General features: G+C 41.1%; 1 protein-coding gene across 3 annotated transcripts in view; it reads right to left on the bottom strand.

Annotated features, from left to right (window-relative positions):
* Nucleotides 1-17,471, bottom strand: part of NTM (neurotrimin) — a 398,407-nt gene that overhangs the window by 99,785 nt on the left and 281,151 nt on the right. For all 3 annotated transcript variants that reach the window (XM_007082670.3, XM_007082672.3, XM_007082673.3), the window contains exon 3: nucleotides 6,295-6,420. In XM_007082670.3, coding sequence (XP_007082732.1) covers nucleotides 6,295-6,420 — 126 coding nt within the window. The remainder of the gene's footprint in view (nucleotides 1-6,294; nucleotides 6,421-17,471) is intronic.

The raw sequence follows: 17,471 nt of genomic DNA, 5'->3' as shown, positions 1-17,471 counted from the left end.
CAGAGAGAGGCCAGACTCTTCATAAAGCATGAAGCAGAAGAATGGAGCTGGAGAATTCACACCTGCCCTCAGGAAGTAGAAAAACAAAGCAGACATACTGGCCATTTCCCAAACCCACCTCTGGGATGAAATAACAAAGGAAAACAAAACAAAACAAAACAAAACAAAACAAAACAAAACTACTTCTCTTAATTGTGTCTCTTAGATTATCATACTCCAGTGGAAGACAGGCAGGTAGTTGGCAGCTCAGCAGGTTCCCTGGGCAGGGAGTCTGCCCTGAAAAGTAGCCAAAAAAGAAAAAAGAAAAAAAGCAACCCACTGATACCAATGCTTTCTTTTTTCCTCAGGTCCCTCTTTCTTTGGGACTTACACTACTTCCTGGTTTCATAGTATGGGCGACCATGACTGGAGAGTTAATTTAGTCACTGAGCTCCCCCTTGGCTTACTGCAGAAGAGATTTGTGGCCTATATCAATTAATTACAGGGCAACTCAACCAAAATGAGACTCCAAGGGTTGTCCAGAGTTGGCATAGAGATCTTTTATAAACATGTTGTGTGTGTGTGTGTGTGTGTGTGTGTGTGTGTAAGTGTGTATTTTTGGTCCTTTCCTGCTGGGTGATAACCACCTGTGGGTAAGGAGAGGTCTTTAGTTCCATTTTGTCCTCCTTCCCTTCCAATCCTGGCTCTTCTTTGCTGGAGAAGTTTTTTCTCATCTGCCATCCTAATGATCTCTGTGCCACATGGGGCCCCTGATGCTGGTGCTGACAGGCTGCTCATTAGTGCCAGGGTGCTGCAGTCAGCCGATGGCATGCCACAGCTTTGCTCCTGACACTTTTTCACAGAGCTGTCACTGGAGTCATGGCGCCTGCCAGCTCTGGTTGAACTCAAGCTGTGATACCTCCAGTGCCAATTAGTGCTTCAGTGTCCTGCTTGGCTGGGGAGGAAGACCTGTCAGTACTGACAAATGGAAAGGTAGGTGGGTGTGGTGGGGGTGGGGGAGGGAAGGACTCAGGGCATTGACAAGGAGAAGAAAAGCTTCCATCCAAGGGTCACTTTGTCCTCAACAACTTGGTGAGGTTTTTGGTGTCTTTCAAAACTATGTGAAACAAGGTCTAGAAAAACCAGGTGCCCCTGGACCTCTTCAAGTAGAGAAGGACACCTGAGGTGGGAAGGGAAGAGATTTGGCAGAGGAAGGTTTCTTAGTCCCACAGGTATTTGTCCACTGCTCACACTGCACATTGAAAGGTAAGTGTTCCATAACAGAGGCTAGGTTTGGAGCCCAAAAGATGTATGGCCCTGCTCTTAATTTTGCCCCCAGAGTCTTTATATGGCCCTAAGAAAAACCAATCTATTTCCCACTTCAACTATCATAGTGTCAGGGGCAGGGAGAATTTTTAAACTATTATTTCTCTTTTTCACACTGATTTCTTTCTTTGAATTTTTATTTTTTTAACCTATGAGGAGAAACAAATTTCCATATACAGTTGAAGTAACTTTCCCTGGAAACATCCAGGATTATTTTATGAAACTGTTGGAGCCATTGAGGGTTTAGGCACAATTATGGTTGGGAAGAGTAAGACACCAAAAGGACCAAGAGACTCAGAGAGGCCAGATGAAGAACATATGAGAGTAACACACGCATCAGGAGAGTGACAGCAGTGAGGCAGTGATGAGGGTAGAAGAGAGCTCACTAGAGGATCCAGTTTCAAAGTCACTTGTGAGTCTTCTCAACTTTTTCAAAAGAGTACATGAAAAGGAGTCTCTCCTTCAAGGAGAAGTTAAGACCAGCCACAGCAGGTCTCTTAGTAGGAGAACTTTGGAAAAGCTTGACAATCCTGTGAAGACCAGAGAAAATGTCCTGGAAATTCCCCAACAGAGCTTCAGCAGGAAACACTCAGGTCTCAACAGCAACATCAAAGTGGAGTTCCTCAAGGATCAGGATGAAGTCTTTGACATGGGAGAACAAGCATGTCTCTCTGGGGCACTGATGAAAGTAAGTGCTTGTTCACAGAATCAACAAATATTTCTTGAATGCTTTCTAGGTGATGGACATTGTGCTAGAAGGTCAAGAAACAAAGTGAGATGTGGGCCCTCAAAGAGACATAGGTCTCAAAGAATTCATGAATCAGAAATCAGGACATCTCTGTAAACAGCTCACTGGACCTTTCTGAGCCCCCAACCGACATCTGAGTACGAAGTATTCTTTCAGTAGCCTTGGTAAGGTTTTTATTTTCAGTATTTTGTTTGATGGGAGAGAAGTGGAGGTAGGCACACTGAAAAGGGATGCTCCATTAGGATGCTCAATGATCCTTGATTCCGTAGGTATAGTAGAATCTGCATGTCAGTGATCTGACTCAAATCTTCACCTGAGTTCCATGTTGGGCTCCTGGGGATGTGGCAATATAGGAATCTCACCTTTCTCTCTAAAGCTCCTACAATCCAACAGCAACTGGAGACATAAAAATTTTAGGACACATGGGAGAATCAGAGTAACAGAGAACCTTAAAGGTATTCTTTTTTACATAGAAAGACTCAAGCTTAAGGCTTTGCTAAAATAAATTATTGCATGCCTAGATGGGGACAAAAGACAAGGCACAGAGCCATTAATGGGGAATATGCCCATACGAGACAGGGGCCACTGATGGCGTTTGGGCCCTTGGAGTAGGATGCTAGCATTTACACAGAATTTGGTGAGAGGCCAATAAAACATTTGTGCCCATCCAAATAGAATTTCCTTGAGACAGAGAGAGGAGGGCTCTTCCTTCTGAAAAGACCAAGGCCCATACAGGTGTTAGCAAAACATGTACATTCGAAACAAGTGTGCAGAAGGAGGGCAGGTATCTTTACAAAGCTTGTGCACTTTCTTCTTGAACTCTTGGGAGTGGTAAGTTCATGAGGAGAACTAGAAGACATATTGCCAGTAACAAGAGACAATTACTTCCCATGATCAATGGCAGCACAGAGGTGTGTCTTGAGAGGCCTCACCTTCCTCTACATCTTGGATATGGAAAAGTGGCATTTTATCCATCTGATGTAAAGTGCTAGGCAGATAATTTCATGGACAAGTCCCCTCCATTCTGCTTCTGATCAGATGATCACTCCTGTGTCTATGTACCAAAATGCATGAGCCATTACTAAAATGGTGGTTAACATTCCTGTTCTCCTTCTCCATGTAAAAAGGGGTCAAGCCTGGGATACACATTCTAAAGAGGTTTGTAGAAGTTTATTGCAAGCAGCACCATATGAGTTATGATGGAAGAAACTAAGAGTTTTCAGAAATATACAAAACAAACACATCAGTCTCGAGGGAGAAAATGCAGTGTAGCCATCAGGGTTGCCTATGTGCTTAGCCTCCATCAGCTATCCATTCAGGGATTTTATGGGTATGTGTGTGAGAACTGTCCAGATTGAAACATGATCTACCCACACAAAGTAGAACAAAAGATGACAAGAGCTCTTTGCCTTTGGAGGCTTTGCTAAGATGTGGCATATCTTTTTTTTTTTCACCAAGGAACCCCAAGACTGTCCCAACTTATTTAAAATAAGTACCCTTTTGGAAATATTTAGGGGGGAAAGATGAAGGTCTTACTGCTAAGGGTCTCCAGCTTCGGTTCAGATCTGGCAGCAGTCCACTGACACCTCTGATCTCCAAATAATCAGTCACTGGGAAAATGGCACCCTGGTGAGTTCTGAGGTGATTAGTTACTGCTTGGCATGTCTCATCAGTTTGAATCTGCGATAGCTAATCTGGACCAGGGATCTGGAAAAGGCTGTTCATCTAAATTACTCTGATCCACAGGTAGATTCAGATTATCGTTCTCCTCACTCCTTGATCCATCTTCTGTTTCCATAGCAGCCAAAACAGTAAAATGGAAGCATCTGGCACAGTCTCAGGTAAAGTCCCCTGAGGCAATGAGTCTGCTTAATGGCCACAAAAGGGGTAAAAAGACTCTAAGGTATGCCAGTGTGAACTTCAGCAAGATAAAAGAAAGAGGAGGCTCCAATGCCATAAGAGAGACAGAAGTAATTGTCAGGAAAAGAGAGAGAGGGGAAAAAAATGGAGGGAGAATTGAAATTAATGCACAGATGTTTAGGAGACTGAGAAAGAAAGAGAAAGTAAACAATAAAAAGAGAAAGCATGAAACGGCAAGACAGAAGGAGATGTACAGAGGAGAAATGTCAGGAGGAGTACTTACAAAAGGACAAAGAGCTGAAAAGCTGGGAGAGGAAATCAGAGAAGATACCAGACAGGAGACAGAGGGAGACCTGCAAGAAGGAGGGGTCCAGTGCCTCTCTACATAAGGTAAAGTGAGTCTACCCAGGATGATGAATGTTCCACAGATTTTAAAAGCACAGAGCGCCCTGGCGTCCAATAGCACTGGGGACAAGCATTAAGCAGTGATGAATGGCGTACATTGTGAACTTGGAAAGCCTGTCCATTTCGATGGACCCTGCCTCAGAGGTGCCCTAGAGCTACGTTCTCTCACTGATGATCTCATGCACAGTAGAAGTCTCCTCCCAGGTTTTGGGCCAGTCCATTTGTAAGGCCATTCCAAATCGAGAGAACTGCAGACATGTGAATACTCTCTCAGATCCATTTGCTCACAGTGGTAGAGTCAGAAATGGTTGCATGGGATTGCTCCCAGCAATTCAGGCCTAACACACTGAAAATTTCATGACTTCTCTGAGAATCTCCAGCAGGGCAAGTCTGTCTCTTTCTGTGAGAGGAATTCGATATGAGGGCCTACTCATAGTCCTACCCTGATTTCATTTAAATGTCCAAATGTTCTGCCATCTTTAGGAAGAGAGGATGTCTGCCCCCAGGGACAGATGTGTTGCTGGTGGGCAGCTCTCTGGTGCAGCCCCTTATGCAGACTATCTAGTGTAAAGAGAGACGCCTATTCCAAGGTCACAACTCTTCAGGGGATAGCCCAAATTCCAAGGCTGTTCTGCTGGTATAAAAGGTCACCCCCATCTCAACAAAGCATTGCTAAAGGGTAACACTGGCCTCAGAATTCTCCACAGGGTCAGCTGAGATGTTCCACTGGTCTTCAGGCAACTCAGCTTCTCCCTCAGCCCAGCCCTGCTTCCTTCCCTACCCCTTCATAGAAGTTGATCCCAAGAGAGCCTCAAATAAACTTCTTGCATGCCAATCACATTGTCAGGGTCTACTTTTGGGGGTCCCAACCTGCAACACCAAGGAGATATCCACTATGATGATTCCTTTAGAATCCTTGAACCTGTAGTACTCAGCCATACACATAACTTCATGCATACATGCATGCATAGACACACACACATACACATTTACTTAAACATAGCTCACATTAGCCAGCAATAAGCACTGAAATGAAGCATCTTTATTCACATATCTGTTCAAATGTCACCTTTTCAAAAGCCTTCTCCAACCGAACCTCTGGTTCTTCTGTCAATGTATACTGCTCTATTTTCTTATTCTTATCACCACTTGTTACATTGTAGATTCATTTTTTTTGTCACTTGTCTCCTGAGAATGGAAGCTCATGAGAACAAAAACTGATATGTTTTGCTTTATTGCTATATCCCCAGTGCTCAGCAGAGTGCCTGGGCTATTATAAGCACTCAGTACATATTTAAAAACAAATGAAATAATTTAATGCATCTTGCATAAAAGCTACCTTAATGATAAATGGCATCTCCCCTTAAAATCTAAAGGTTTAATGTTTAATCCATGAAAGCACAAAACAACACTTAGTCTGGTCTACAAAACATCTAGACATTTAGACAAGGTAAATTTTGCAATTTAGTCACATCTTGAGCTATATTTGTTATCTAAGATTAATCTGAGTAACAACAACAACACCACCACAAAACAGCTCATGGACTAGGGACCAGATATTTGTCAATGCTGAGGAGTCAGACCTGGACATTTTCCTTTTAGGACTATGCCCATTCAAAGTTTTTTTAAATCCTTATGTGTTGTGTTTTTAGTATCTTAGAACAACCATCTGGACAATGCCACCAATGATGATTGTTCCATCATCAAACAAGACCAATAAAGTTCACCCAGAACAGGTTAACACTATTGCACCCAGAAAGAATTGGAATTAATCTCCCCAGCATTCGAGAAACGCTCAGATTTGATTTCTGAAATCTTACAGGACATATTCCTGTCTTGTAGAGATCACCAAAATTCCCTTCAGAGCCATGAGTATACTATTATCAGGATACCAAAAATGTAGGGCCATTTGGATAAAGCCACCAGTGCCATGACCTCCTAGCCATGGCCAACAATTCTTCCATTTCTTCTCTTACCTTTTGGGGAGATGTGTCTCCAGGTAACCGTAGGCTCTGGTCTACCCGTTGCTATGCAGGTGAGGCTGATATTATTCCCTTCATTAATGGAGATATCTGAAGAAATCTCTACAATTTTGGGAGATACTGTAGAGACAAAAAAGATAAGAGGGAAATAAAAATCTTGCTGAAACATTTCTTTGTTGTCTTATAATGATAGTTGGCAGCACAGCCCAGGGGCTGAAATATTGGGACTATAGGAGTAAATGATTAAAAATTAGAGGAATTACCTTAAACATGAAAGAATTATCTTACCTTGAATTTAGCTTTTATTTCTTCCCATTTAAACACAGAGTCAGGGAGTCTGAGTGGGAATGGATTCCACTGCAATACTGCAATAACTGTTCTCCTAGCCTCCACCCGCTTCCTTCTCCACTCTCACCCCCACCCACCTCCGACACACATTCACCAGTCATTCTCCACACCGCGTTCAGAGTCCTCTTTATATAATGCAGTTCTGATTGTACCACATCTCTGCCTAAACACCTCCAGTTGTTCCGTATTGCCTACCTGAAAATACACAATCTTCTTTATGCCAGCATACTAGGCAGTTCAGAATCAAGCATCAATCTATGCTACCTATGATCTCACCTTTCCTTACCCTCCTTGTTATCCCCGACACTCTATGTCCTTCTTGGCCATCACGAGTTTGGGATCTATATTGTCTCTTGTCTTCCTGGAAATTTTCTGGTCATTCTTTTTTAAAGTTTATTTATTTTGAGGGAGAGAGAGAGCAGGGGAGGGGCAGAGAGAAAGGGAGAGAGAAAATCCCAAGCAGGCTCCTCGCTGTCAGCACAGAGCCCAATGCAGGGCTCAAACTCACTGTGATAGCATGACCCGAACTGAAACTGACTGAGACACCCAGGTGCCCCTCTAGTCATCTTTTAAAGTCCAAATCAAATGCCAGTTGGTGCAGCTTTCCCTACCCCTACTCGTGTCTGTCCTCCTTCAGATACTTAAGTTAAAGCTCTTCTTATCTGTGTTCCCAGAGCACATTACTCATACCTAATGGGGAATCAGAGAGAACAGCAATTAGGCATAACACATTTGGTCTCTTTGTCTCTCTCTATCCTAAATTAATCCCCCAAGGAGGCGAAAGGTTTATTCTAATTGGTAAAATTGCAAGTAGGATCCCACACTTCTTTCAGTCTTTTGTTTTGGAACCAGGCTTCCCTTAGGAAGCTGTTTTCCAGTGTCGTCTTCCTCAGACATGTGACACAGAGGCAGCATCCCATGGGGTCTTGTACACCCTACAGCACAGCCTCCACTTGCCTATATGTATCTGTCTCATTCTTGTGTTCTAAATTAGAAGCCCATTGTTGCTATACATCTAAGCCTAATTCTCTAGTACCATCTTTCCCACTGGTGAATGTGGCATTTAGCTCAAGTATGACATTTGTTTCTCTTATTTTCTAATTGATTTATAAAGTAAGGGTGACATTCATGAGCTTCCAGACTCCAGTTCTTGACACCTATCTATGTTATGGTTATTTGCTTAGCATCTCTCATCCAATAACCAAGAACTTTTTCACAGCCTGAGCCATGACTGAATCATATTTATAACCAGGGAAAAAGCACAACAAATATTTATAGGATGGAATTATAATGATATTCAAGGGAACCACCTTTCCAACCTGCTACATGTTTGTAACAATATCAGAACTGGATTACAAACACATATCAGTTCAGTCTCACAGGCACTAGTTTTAACACATTAGTTCATCATAAATTAAGTGACCCCTCCATTCAGCTCCCTTAGGGCTCTTCAAATTAGGTTCTTCCCTTGAATAAGCCACCCTCTGAGCCATCAGAGTGTGCAATTCCAGCACACATCATCTACCCAATACACAATGCCATCTGGCTTGCTGAAGATATCAGGAAACTTAAATGTCAAATTATTTCCTGTCCCAAGGCCAGATGATGAACCCCCTCATTTGAAAATCAGATTGATTGCAAATTTCCATGCTGGACTTTCCTCTTCTGCTTGAACCTTTAATCACTCACTTCTAATTGTGTTAGGCTTTCTTCTCCATGGAAACGGGATCATCCAGGTATCTTCTAGCCTCCTTCCTTCCTTCCTTCCTTCCTTCCTTCCTTCCTTCCTTTCTTCTTGCATAGTGTCTTCCACTCCCTTCCCACACTCCACCTTACTGGGAACACTCATTAATAAGCATGTGCTGCACTTTTATTTCCTAATCCCCACACCTTTGCTGCTGATTTTGGTCACTTAGACTCTCTTCTCCAACTATGTATACCTATTGGAATTATACAAGGCCCAGGTGAGGGCCTTCTATAAGGTTGTTCAGATATCTCTACAAAGATGTCACCTCTCTTTCCTGGCAATCCCATAGCCTCTTCCAAGTCATTTAAAATAAACTTGCTTATGTTACACTTGTCTCATCTTTCCGGTATGCTATACATTCTGAGTATAAGATCTAAAGACTTAGTCTACTTTTTTATTTTCTGCTGTCTTGAGTGGGGTGTCATACAAAAAGTAAACATCAATTAATCATTTTTAGATATAAATCCATATTGAGCTTTAGACAGAGAGACAGCGTGTGTGTGTGTGTGTGTGTGTGTGTGTGTGTGTATGAATTTGCACATACACCTGCACTCTCACAACTATTTGATAGGACAGATACAACTATTTGGTAGAAGAGTCTATGTGGTGAGGGCTGGGAGTGCCCATTGGCTCTATGATCCAGGACTTCTAAGACGTGACATTGCAATTTATGGCTGTACCGTTTTAAAAGCTAGATTGAATCTTCTTGGACAGAAAGATAGTTGATGGGTTAATGACTGGACACTTGATTTGCTGACTGTCTGAAGGATCCAAGTTTCTAAGTGCTCTCAGTCTTAAAATCATTTAAACTTGATGTATTTTATTCACTGCTTTAACTGTAACAGTCACTGCTTGCACCACCACTCCCCCAACCCATACATTCACCTGGCCCTTGCTCCCACCCAGCGTTGGCACCCACAAAGCTTTGCTTGCTTCCTGGAGGACAGACAGCTTGCATAATGACTGTGTTGGCCTTGCAGACACGGCTTCAACTGTGCAGGTAAGTAATTTATTGATCTGTAAAGCACTCCGAGATGCTCTGCAAGGGATTATGTCACGCCAACGCCATGCAATAAAATAAAAAATGATGGACTTTGTGAACACAGGGTGATTTAGGGTTTGTAGTTGGAAGTGTGCTTAAAGTACATTTTAAGTGGAAATCAGACTGGGTAATGAATTACTCTTGCTTTGGAAGGGTTTACTGGGAGTTCATTTTCCTGGCTTCTTACATGATAGCTAATCTGCTAATCATACACTAGAGAACAATGGACAGCCCCCAAGTAGAATAGAAGGTGTTTTGGGCCAGAGCTGTCAGCACAGTAAGTATATTAAATGAGACAATCACACCTTATGCTTGGAAGAATCATCTAGAATTGTCTCCCTCCACTAACAGTTGGCAAGTATCCAACTTATGAAGTAGAAGTTGGAGAAATGCTTGCTGTCCTTTCAATTCTGCCCAGGAGAGCAGTTCAGAGGTGGCACATGGCCCCAGATAAGTTTGAAAGGCAGACCTTTCATGGCATAGAGCTGTGGTCGTTTGACAAGAGGTGCAATCCCAATTATCAGAACTAAATTGGCATAGTACCTAAGATACTAGGGGATTGAAAGTATCATTTTCCAGGAGGAAACTGCTAGCACACTGTCAGTATTTAAAATTAAATTGAATTGATAAGGATGCACTGTGGTCTTAGCTAATTCATGTTCATAAAAAAGTTCTGGCCAACTAAGATAGGATTATTTATATATTTATATTGTTTCCATGGATACATTCTGCATCTTACCTCTTCTCATTATGCAGGCTGTTAGAAACATACTAGGATTACTTTGTCTGTCCTTCCTTCTTTCATCAATATTCATTGATCACTTCCATACACTGGCATTATGCTTAGCACTAAGAATTTAACACTAAACAAGACACAGCCCTTGTCCTCAAGGAGTTACAGTCTAGAGATATAAAAATTGGTCCAGAAGTATATACCTTTAATGTATTGTGACACAGAAGAATAGAAATGGTATTAAGGGAATACAAAGGATAGACACTTAAGCCAGCCTGGAGATGGATGTCATGTCAGAACTTGTGGATGTGTGACACTTAACTAAGCCCAAGATAAGTAAAAGTGAATCTGAAGAGGAGAAGAGGGAAGGCATTGTAGGAAAAGGAGACATAAGAAGAATACTATTATTAAGAGTTTTTGTGGCAAGGCATAATTATTAATGGAAGAAGAGCTGCTGACAGAGGCTGGGCTAAAAGTCTTTCAGCGAACATTTGGTGAACAACTCCTATATACACAACTGTGTTGTTGGTATATGAAAGACATGCAGAAATATATAAATTCTGTTGGCTCTCCACTAGCTTACAATCTGTTTGAGGAGACAGTGACTATGAACATCCTAGAGAGTTGAAAAATAAAGCAAAATTTGTCACAAAATTGTGTGGGGTTGAATATCAAGTGAATGGTACAAATATTCAGTCCTGTAAATTGGGAAAAGGGAGGACACTGCAAGTAGGAGTGTTAGAGTGACTTTGCCTTGGCTAGCGAGTCTATTTTGGATACCAACAAATGAAAAACAGTCACAAAGGCTGAGAAAGTAAAGCCACTTCAAGTGGAACAGGAACACCTGGGGATCAATGGGAAGCAGAAATTCATGAAATGTATGAAGACACAGTTTATTTACTACAAAAGACAAAAGAGAGTAGTGGTTGAGATCCTGACTTGAATATGTTCAAACTGGGTAACTTTAGCCAAATTAATTCACCTCTCTGTTCACTTCCTCATCTATGGAGCAAAGCTAACAATACCATGTACCTCTTGGGTTTTTTTGAGGATTTAAGGAGTAAGTTTACAAAGTGGACTTAAAGGAGGTCCTAGCAATTTGAAGTGCTCAATAAGTGAGTTTTAATATTATATGCACTTGGCAAACACATTATGTAGTGTCAATACAGAATGGGTGGTTGATAGATTTTAACTGATTAAAGGAAGAAGAGGATATAAGATCAATGAAGAAAGCTAAAGCCAAATTATGGAACAGCTTGACTAGATCCTAGATTTTCACTCTATTCTATAGGCAACAGCATGTATTTGAAAAATTTTAAAGAAAAAAATCCCTAATATTTTCAATGTACTTTAGGCAAAACAATCTGCAAAAATGTGTCAGACAGAATGAAAGACAGAAATTGAAGTCAAATAAATCAATCTATATTAGAGTGATATTCAAGGCATGGATTAAACTGTTGGCTCTATAAGGATGGAAAGAAAAGGATGGTTTTAAGATCAATGCCCAGGAAAATGCACGGGTACTTGATTGCCAGGAGGGAGGAATTAGAAATAATGAGTCAAGTGTGAATGCCATTTTGTTCAACAGCAGTTAGATGGCTAAGTAGCACATTCCTGGAAGTTATATGGAGATCTTTTGGGGAGGACATTATTTTGATGAGTTAGATTCTGTTTTAGACATTCTGATAGACATGAAGGCAGATTTAACCTTTCGGCAATTACAGTGATGCCATTAAAGGTCTGGGGCAAGGTCCCAGAATAGGATTTGAAAGTCAACAGCAGAGGAGTAATAATTGAAGCTTCAAAAGTAAATGAGATGTGCTAAGAGTTCATGCTTCCTTAAAAAGGCCATCAGCTAGTTTCCACATACATGTATGTAACATCTCTGCTGACTTTAAGTTCTGAACCTAGAAAAAAACACCAATATGGGAACAGGAAGACCAAGAAGTGAAGAGGTTATGTTTGGGAAGGGAGGCAGAAGCCCAGTGATCCACACTCTGAATACAGTTCCACATTTAAAACATTATGTTAAGGTTTAATCTGGCTCTTATTGAATTCTAATTCAGAAGTGTAAATAATTAAATAAGATAATTATTGAAACAGTATTCTAGGGAACTTCCTCATTCTTGGTTTAGCTTCCACTGCCCAGGTGTTAAGTTTTAATAATTATGCCATTAATAAATAGCAATTTGCTGTTTTTAGCACACAGTAGATATCCTATTAAATCCAAATTAAGATGCTTTATTAAGCATTGCACAGTCCTGTGGGGCTGGGAATGCACATAAGTTGCTTGGACCAGGTTGCTCCCCATGGCACATGCAGATCTATGCATCCCAGATGGCTCCCTTTACTGCCAGTGGCACTTCTCCTGCCTCTTCTCTGTAGTGAAGATCTGAGATGCCTATGGCAGCTAATGGTAGTTTTCACAGCAAGGGCTGCTTCACTACTAAGGCCTTGAGACCTCTGTCCTTACATAACGAAAAGGACCAATCTGGAACACCCTTAACTTTCCTGGTTTCCAGATCCCACACAGAGACTCTCAGGTGTATGTTAATAGCCTGGTGCATGAATGTGCCATCTAGATCAAAAAGCTGAAGATGCAATCAAGCAGGTGTTGGTTTGTGGACTAATACGTCTTTTGTTACTGGTCACTGTAGACCAGGGCAAAGTCTCATGCAAAATATAACTGTTAATTGAACTTCTTTTTCTCATTCGGACTAAACAAAGAGATGAGTTGGTCATGGAGCATGAAAACTCCTTCTTTGAGGTCAAAAGCCCTTCATGAACCAGAGCCTGCCTCTCTCTATCCATCCCAAATCATTCTCTTTTTCTCACTCCACTGGCTACCTTTCCTCCTGAAACACTCACAGGTCATTCATTCCTTGACTCGGATGCATTCTGCTTATCTTTTTCCCTGCTCTTGACCTGGATGGTTTTGTCTTATTCTTTAAATCTTAGCTCCTCTACGAAGCCTTCCTTGATCACCCTTTCTAAAGTGGAACATGCCATACTAGATGGTTACATAATTACCTGCCTCTTCCCAATACAGTAAAACCTTGGTTTGTGAGCATAATTCATTCTGGAAACATGCTTTTAATCCAAAGCACTTGTGTATCAAAGTGAATTTCAAGAACAATTGGCTCAGCTGTGACCATGTGACACTCGGCATCACGTACTACTCGTATTGCAGACACTGCTCGTTTATCAAGTTAAATTTATTAGAAATGCTTGCTCATCTTTCAGAATACTCACAGAACAAATTACTTGCAATCCAAGGTTTTACTGTAAAATGTAAGCTCTGTTGCCTGTTTTGTTCATTGAGATGCTCAGCACATACCATAATATCTGGCACAGCTTTCAATAAATATTTTTTGAATGAATGAGTTAGGGTGTTTTTAAATTTTTTTAATGTTTATTCATCTTTGAGAGACAGAGCATGAGTGGGGAAGGGGCAGAGAGAGGGAGACACAGAATCCGAAGCAGGTTCCACTCCGAGGTGTCAGCACAGAGCCCGACGTGGGGCTCAAACTCACAAACTGCGAGATCATGACCTGAGCCAAAGTCGGATGCTCAACCGACTGAGCCACCCAGGAGCCCTGCGTTAGGGTGTTTTTATTCGACTGTTTGGAAATGCAAATAAATTGAATGAAATGAACTTCCTCAAGATCTTGAAATGACCCCTAAAGACTCTCAGTATCTATAATAATACTTATAGTAGCTATTTATTAAATACCTGTTGTATAATAGATATTTTACATATATTACTTTATTTTATCCCTGCATTAACCCCACAAGTAGATATTACTTCTAAAGTGCCCTAATGTCCTCATTTATCTGGAACTGTAGAGTCTCCTGGAACATAGGACTTACACTGCCAAAATCAGAAAAGTTCCAGGCAAGTGGGGGTGTGTTGTCTCCCTAATTATTTCCTTTCCTACATTTTACAGATGAGAATAATTATATTCAGAGGGATCAAGGAACTTGTTCAAGGGCATACAACTGAAGATTGCAGAGTTGAAGAGTGTTTTTGAAAATGAGGGATTATATGAGTTAGAAAATACAAACTGCATGTGGAATCATGGATGCATACTTTAAAAACCATAAACATACTGAGTACACACATAGACACATGCATGCATTGACACATTTTGAATCTCTGTTGTTCATTACATATTTTACAGGGAGCTTGGCTCCATTATTTCATTTAATCTTGACAGAATCCTCTGAGGAATACTACTATTCCTACTTACATATGAAGAAATTAAGTCTTAGTGAGATTTTTGTAATTTGCTCAAAGTTATCCAGGTAAAGCATTGACAGTGGGACCTGAATGTAGATTCTATATGACCCAAATATATTAAGTCTATTGGAATTAACATTACCAAAAACTGTGACCTTTGCTAAACTCATCCGTCCCTTTCACTCATCATCCCTTTTCACCTCTCTATGTGAATATCTTCATGCTTATGGTACATTCGGGAAAGGGAGCCCTCTCTGCTCATTTGTATATGGTGCTATTCTCTGTCAGAAGAGTGGAGGGGAGGTTTCAGGAGTATATTTCTTGAGACTTCCCACTCTTGCATAAATATCATGTTGTCCTCCCTCCTCCATCACCAGAACCTCCTCATCAGCACCCTCATGTTTAGCTTCTACTAATATGAGCTGAGGCAGGTAGCTGTAGCCTTCCTGGACAGCCTTCCTGGGAGGCAGCACTGTAGTTCCCCCAACCCGACTGTTTCATCCAACCAGGTGTTCCTGGCTGTCTCTACACCATGGCAGAGAAATAATCAATTAAACCCACTGCTGTGTCCACTGAGAACTTATTTGGCTTATTTTGACTGAAGAGACTAGTCAGTCAGTCTTTCCATCTCCTGTCCTTTTCCCCTCCCTTCCTGCTTTCTTTCTTTTTCTCTTTCTTTCTTTCTTTCTTTCTTTCTTTCTTTCTTTCTTTCTTTCTTTCTCTTTCCTTCCTTATTCCTTCTTTCCAATAAAAAAATTATAATTGAATGCATATTCCAATATTATGGGTTCTGTGGGATTTCTTATCCCTCAATAAAAAGAACCCTAAGCTTTGCATCAGAAGATCAGGTATTAAGACCCGACCCAACAATCACTAGCTGCATAAACTCATGTAAATCATTTAACTCACTGATTTCCTTAATTATATGAATACTATCTTGCTTCTTTAGAATAGATTGCCTATGGATCAGACAAGACTGTGAGAAATCACATTTTAAACATAAAATACTATTCAAAAGTGATTTATTAGTGTTACTAAAAATGTGTACCCCTAGAGGCCAATATGAAGACAAATACAGACATTAAGGGCTGTGGGGGAGGGGCTTTGGCTTTGTGGTGGAGATGGGACCCCCACCCCTTGCCAAAGTGGCTGCTAAGCACCAGGTAGATACCTGTGCTAGTGGTTCTGAGGCATCTTTAAGTCAGGATGCTGGCTGCAGCTCAGGATGGGGATGTGCAACAGGACTCCATTCCCTTGCCAGCAGTGAGCTTGCCTCCACTTTCCAGAAGGGAAAGGTCAGATTACAGACATTCAGAATCCTAAATTAGAGGTTGAAATCGCTCTTAATGGCAAAGCTCAGGCAGATTGTTTCATCTTTTACCAGAACCCTTTTGTCATTTCTTATATCTCATTCTTTCTCCTTCTCCATATTAAAACCCTTCATGTTTTCTGGAAAATCATGAAGTCCTGGGAGAAAAGCTAGTGATTTATTCAGGATTAGTCATAAACCACTGGTTCTGAAGTTTGGAATTTGTTCCTTTCAGGATCAGCTGAAATGTGGAAGGAAGTTTTTATGAGTTCTGCTCTCTGACCCAATTTAGTCGTTCCTGATAGAGACGTAGGAGAATAAAATAAACACCATGCATTCTTCACTCTATGCTTTCCTGCTTCTGGGCATATTAGTGTGAATTGAATTTCACAGCAACTTACCTGGAACCATAAGTGCTCCATTATATTTGGCATCATCCAAGAAATTGCTAAGAAGTATCTTTTCATCAGTTGTTTAATGTGGGAACAAAAGGGTATTACTACTAAGCATGATGTGGACCTGCCATCCAGACAGGACTGGTTGTTTTCCAGCTTCCAGCACAATGGCATTTGCTTTTGGTTCAATGTGCATGACTGACTTCATGCTCCACTCACCAAATAGGACCTGATTTTTAGAGACCAGGTCATGAAGGGAGGAGAGACGGAATGGGAAGGGAAGGGAAGGGCCACTGAACACCTTCTATGCTAAGTACTTTACCAGAGCTTGACATTCTCTGCTTCCTTTTAAATTCTCACAGCAATTCCTAGGCATTATCCCCACTGCACAATAAAGACAATGAAATTCAGAGAAGTTAAACAAGTAACCCAAGGTCATCATACAGGAAGTCAGACAACTAAAATTCGCTAAAAATGTGTTTCTAAAAATATCATCTAAACTTTACACAAACTAGAGGTCCTCAAAAACTAAAATAATGCTACCCAAAAGGGAATCAACTAATAGCCTGATTCACTTACATAGTTTTATGAGAATAAAAAAAAAGAAAAAGAGAGAGAGAGAAATCCAAGGCAGTATTACTTTTTATTATTATCCTGATGGAGGAGAACTAATATTTGTTGAACACCTAATAAATACTAGGCACTTGCCATGCATTTTCCCATTTAATGCAAAACACTGAGGCTTTAAATAGCTAACAATGTGCTCAAAGTCACTAGGCTAGAAAGTGGCAGATCCCAGATTCAAGCTTTTTCTATAGGGCTTTGGGTATCAAATGAAATATGTAGGTACAATTGAAATCACTTAGTGAACTGCTAATCATTCCACAAATGAATGCTATTGTGATTGAGATAATGCAGAGTTCAATCAATTAGTGGTAAACAGCATAATTGTCTACTCTAACAATCCAACCCGGAATTGCTGACCGGGATTTCTTTATAGCACACCTATGACATCTTCTGAAATCCATGTTTTCTTCACATGCATCTCCAAGATGGCAGTGGTAGGAAAGTTCTGATGCCCCCTGCTTCTAATTTCTGCTTACCAGCAAGTGTCTAGTCTTGTTTTCCCCAGAAGCCAGAGCCTGCCACTAAGCCTCTTCAAGCAGTTTCCTTTGTTCCCTTGCCCTCTGGCATATGGCTATGTCTCTCTCTTCCTAAAGCAAGAATGCAGCTGCTGCCCATGAACTTCAAGCGGCCAGTTAAGGAAAGCTCTAGAACTGTGTCTGCCACTTTGCTCCTCCCCCAGTCATTATCGGTTGCCCCCCTGTTCCAGAAAGACTTTTTGCCTAAGCTCTGA

The sequence above is a fragment of the Panthera tigris genome, chromosome D1, assembly GCF_018350195.1.
Source record: "Panthera tigris isolate Pti1 chromosome D1, P.tigris_Pti1_mat1.1, whole genome shotgun sequence".
NCBI lineage: Eukaryota > Metazoa > Chordata > Mammalia > Carnivora > Felidae > Panthera > Panthera tigris.
The sequence above is the reverse complement of the archived record's forward strand: the minus strand, read 5'-3'. Positions and strand labels throughout refer to the sequence as shown.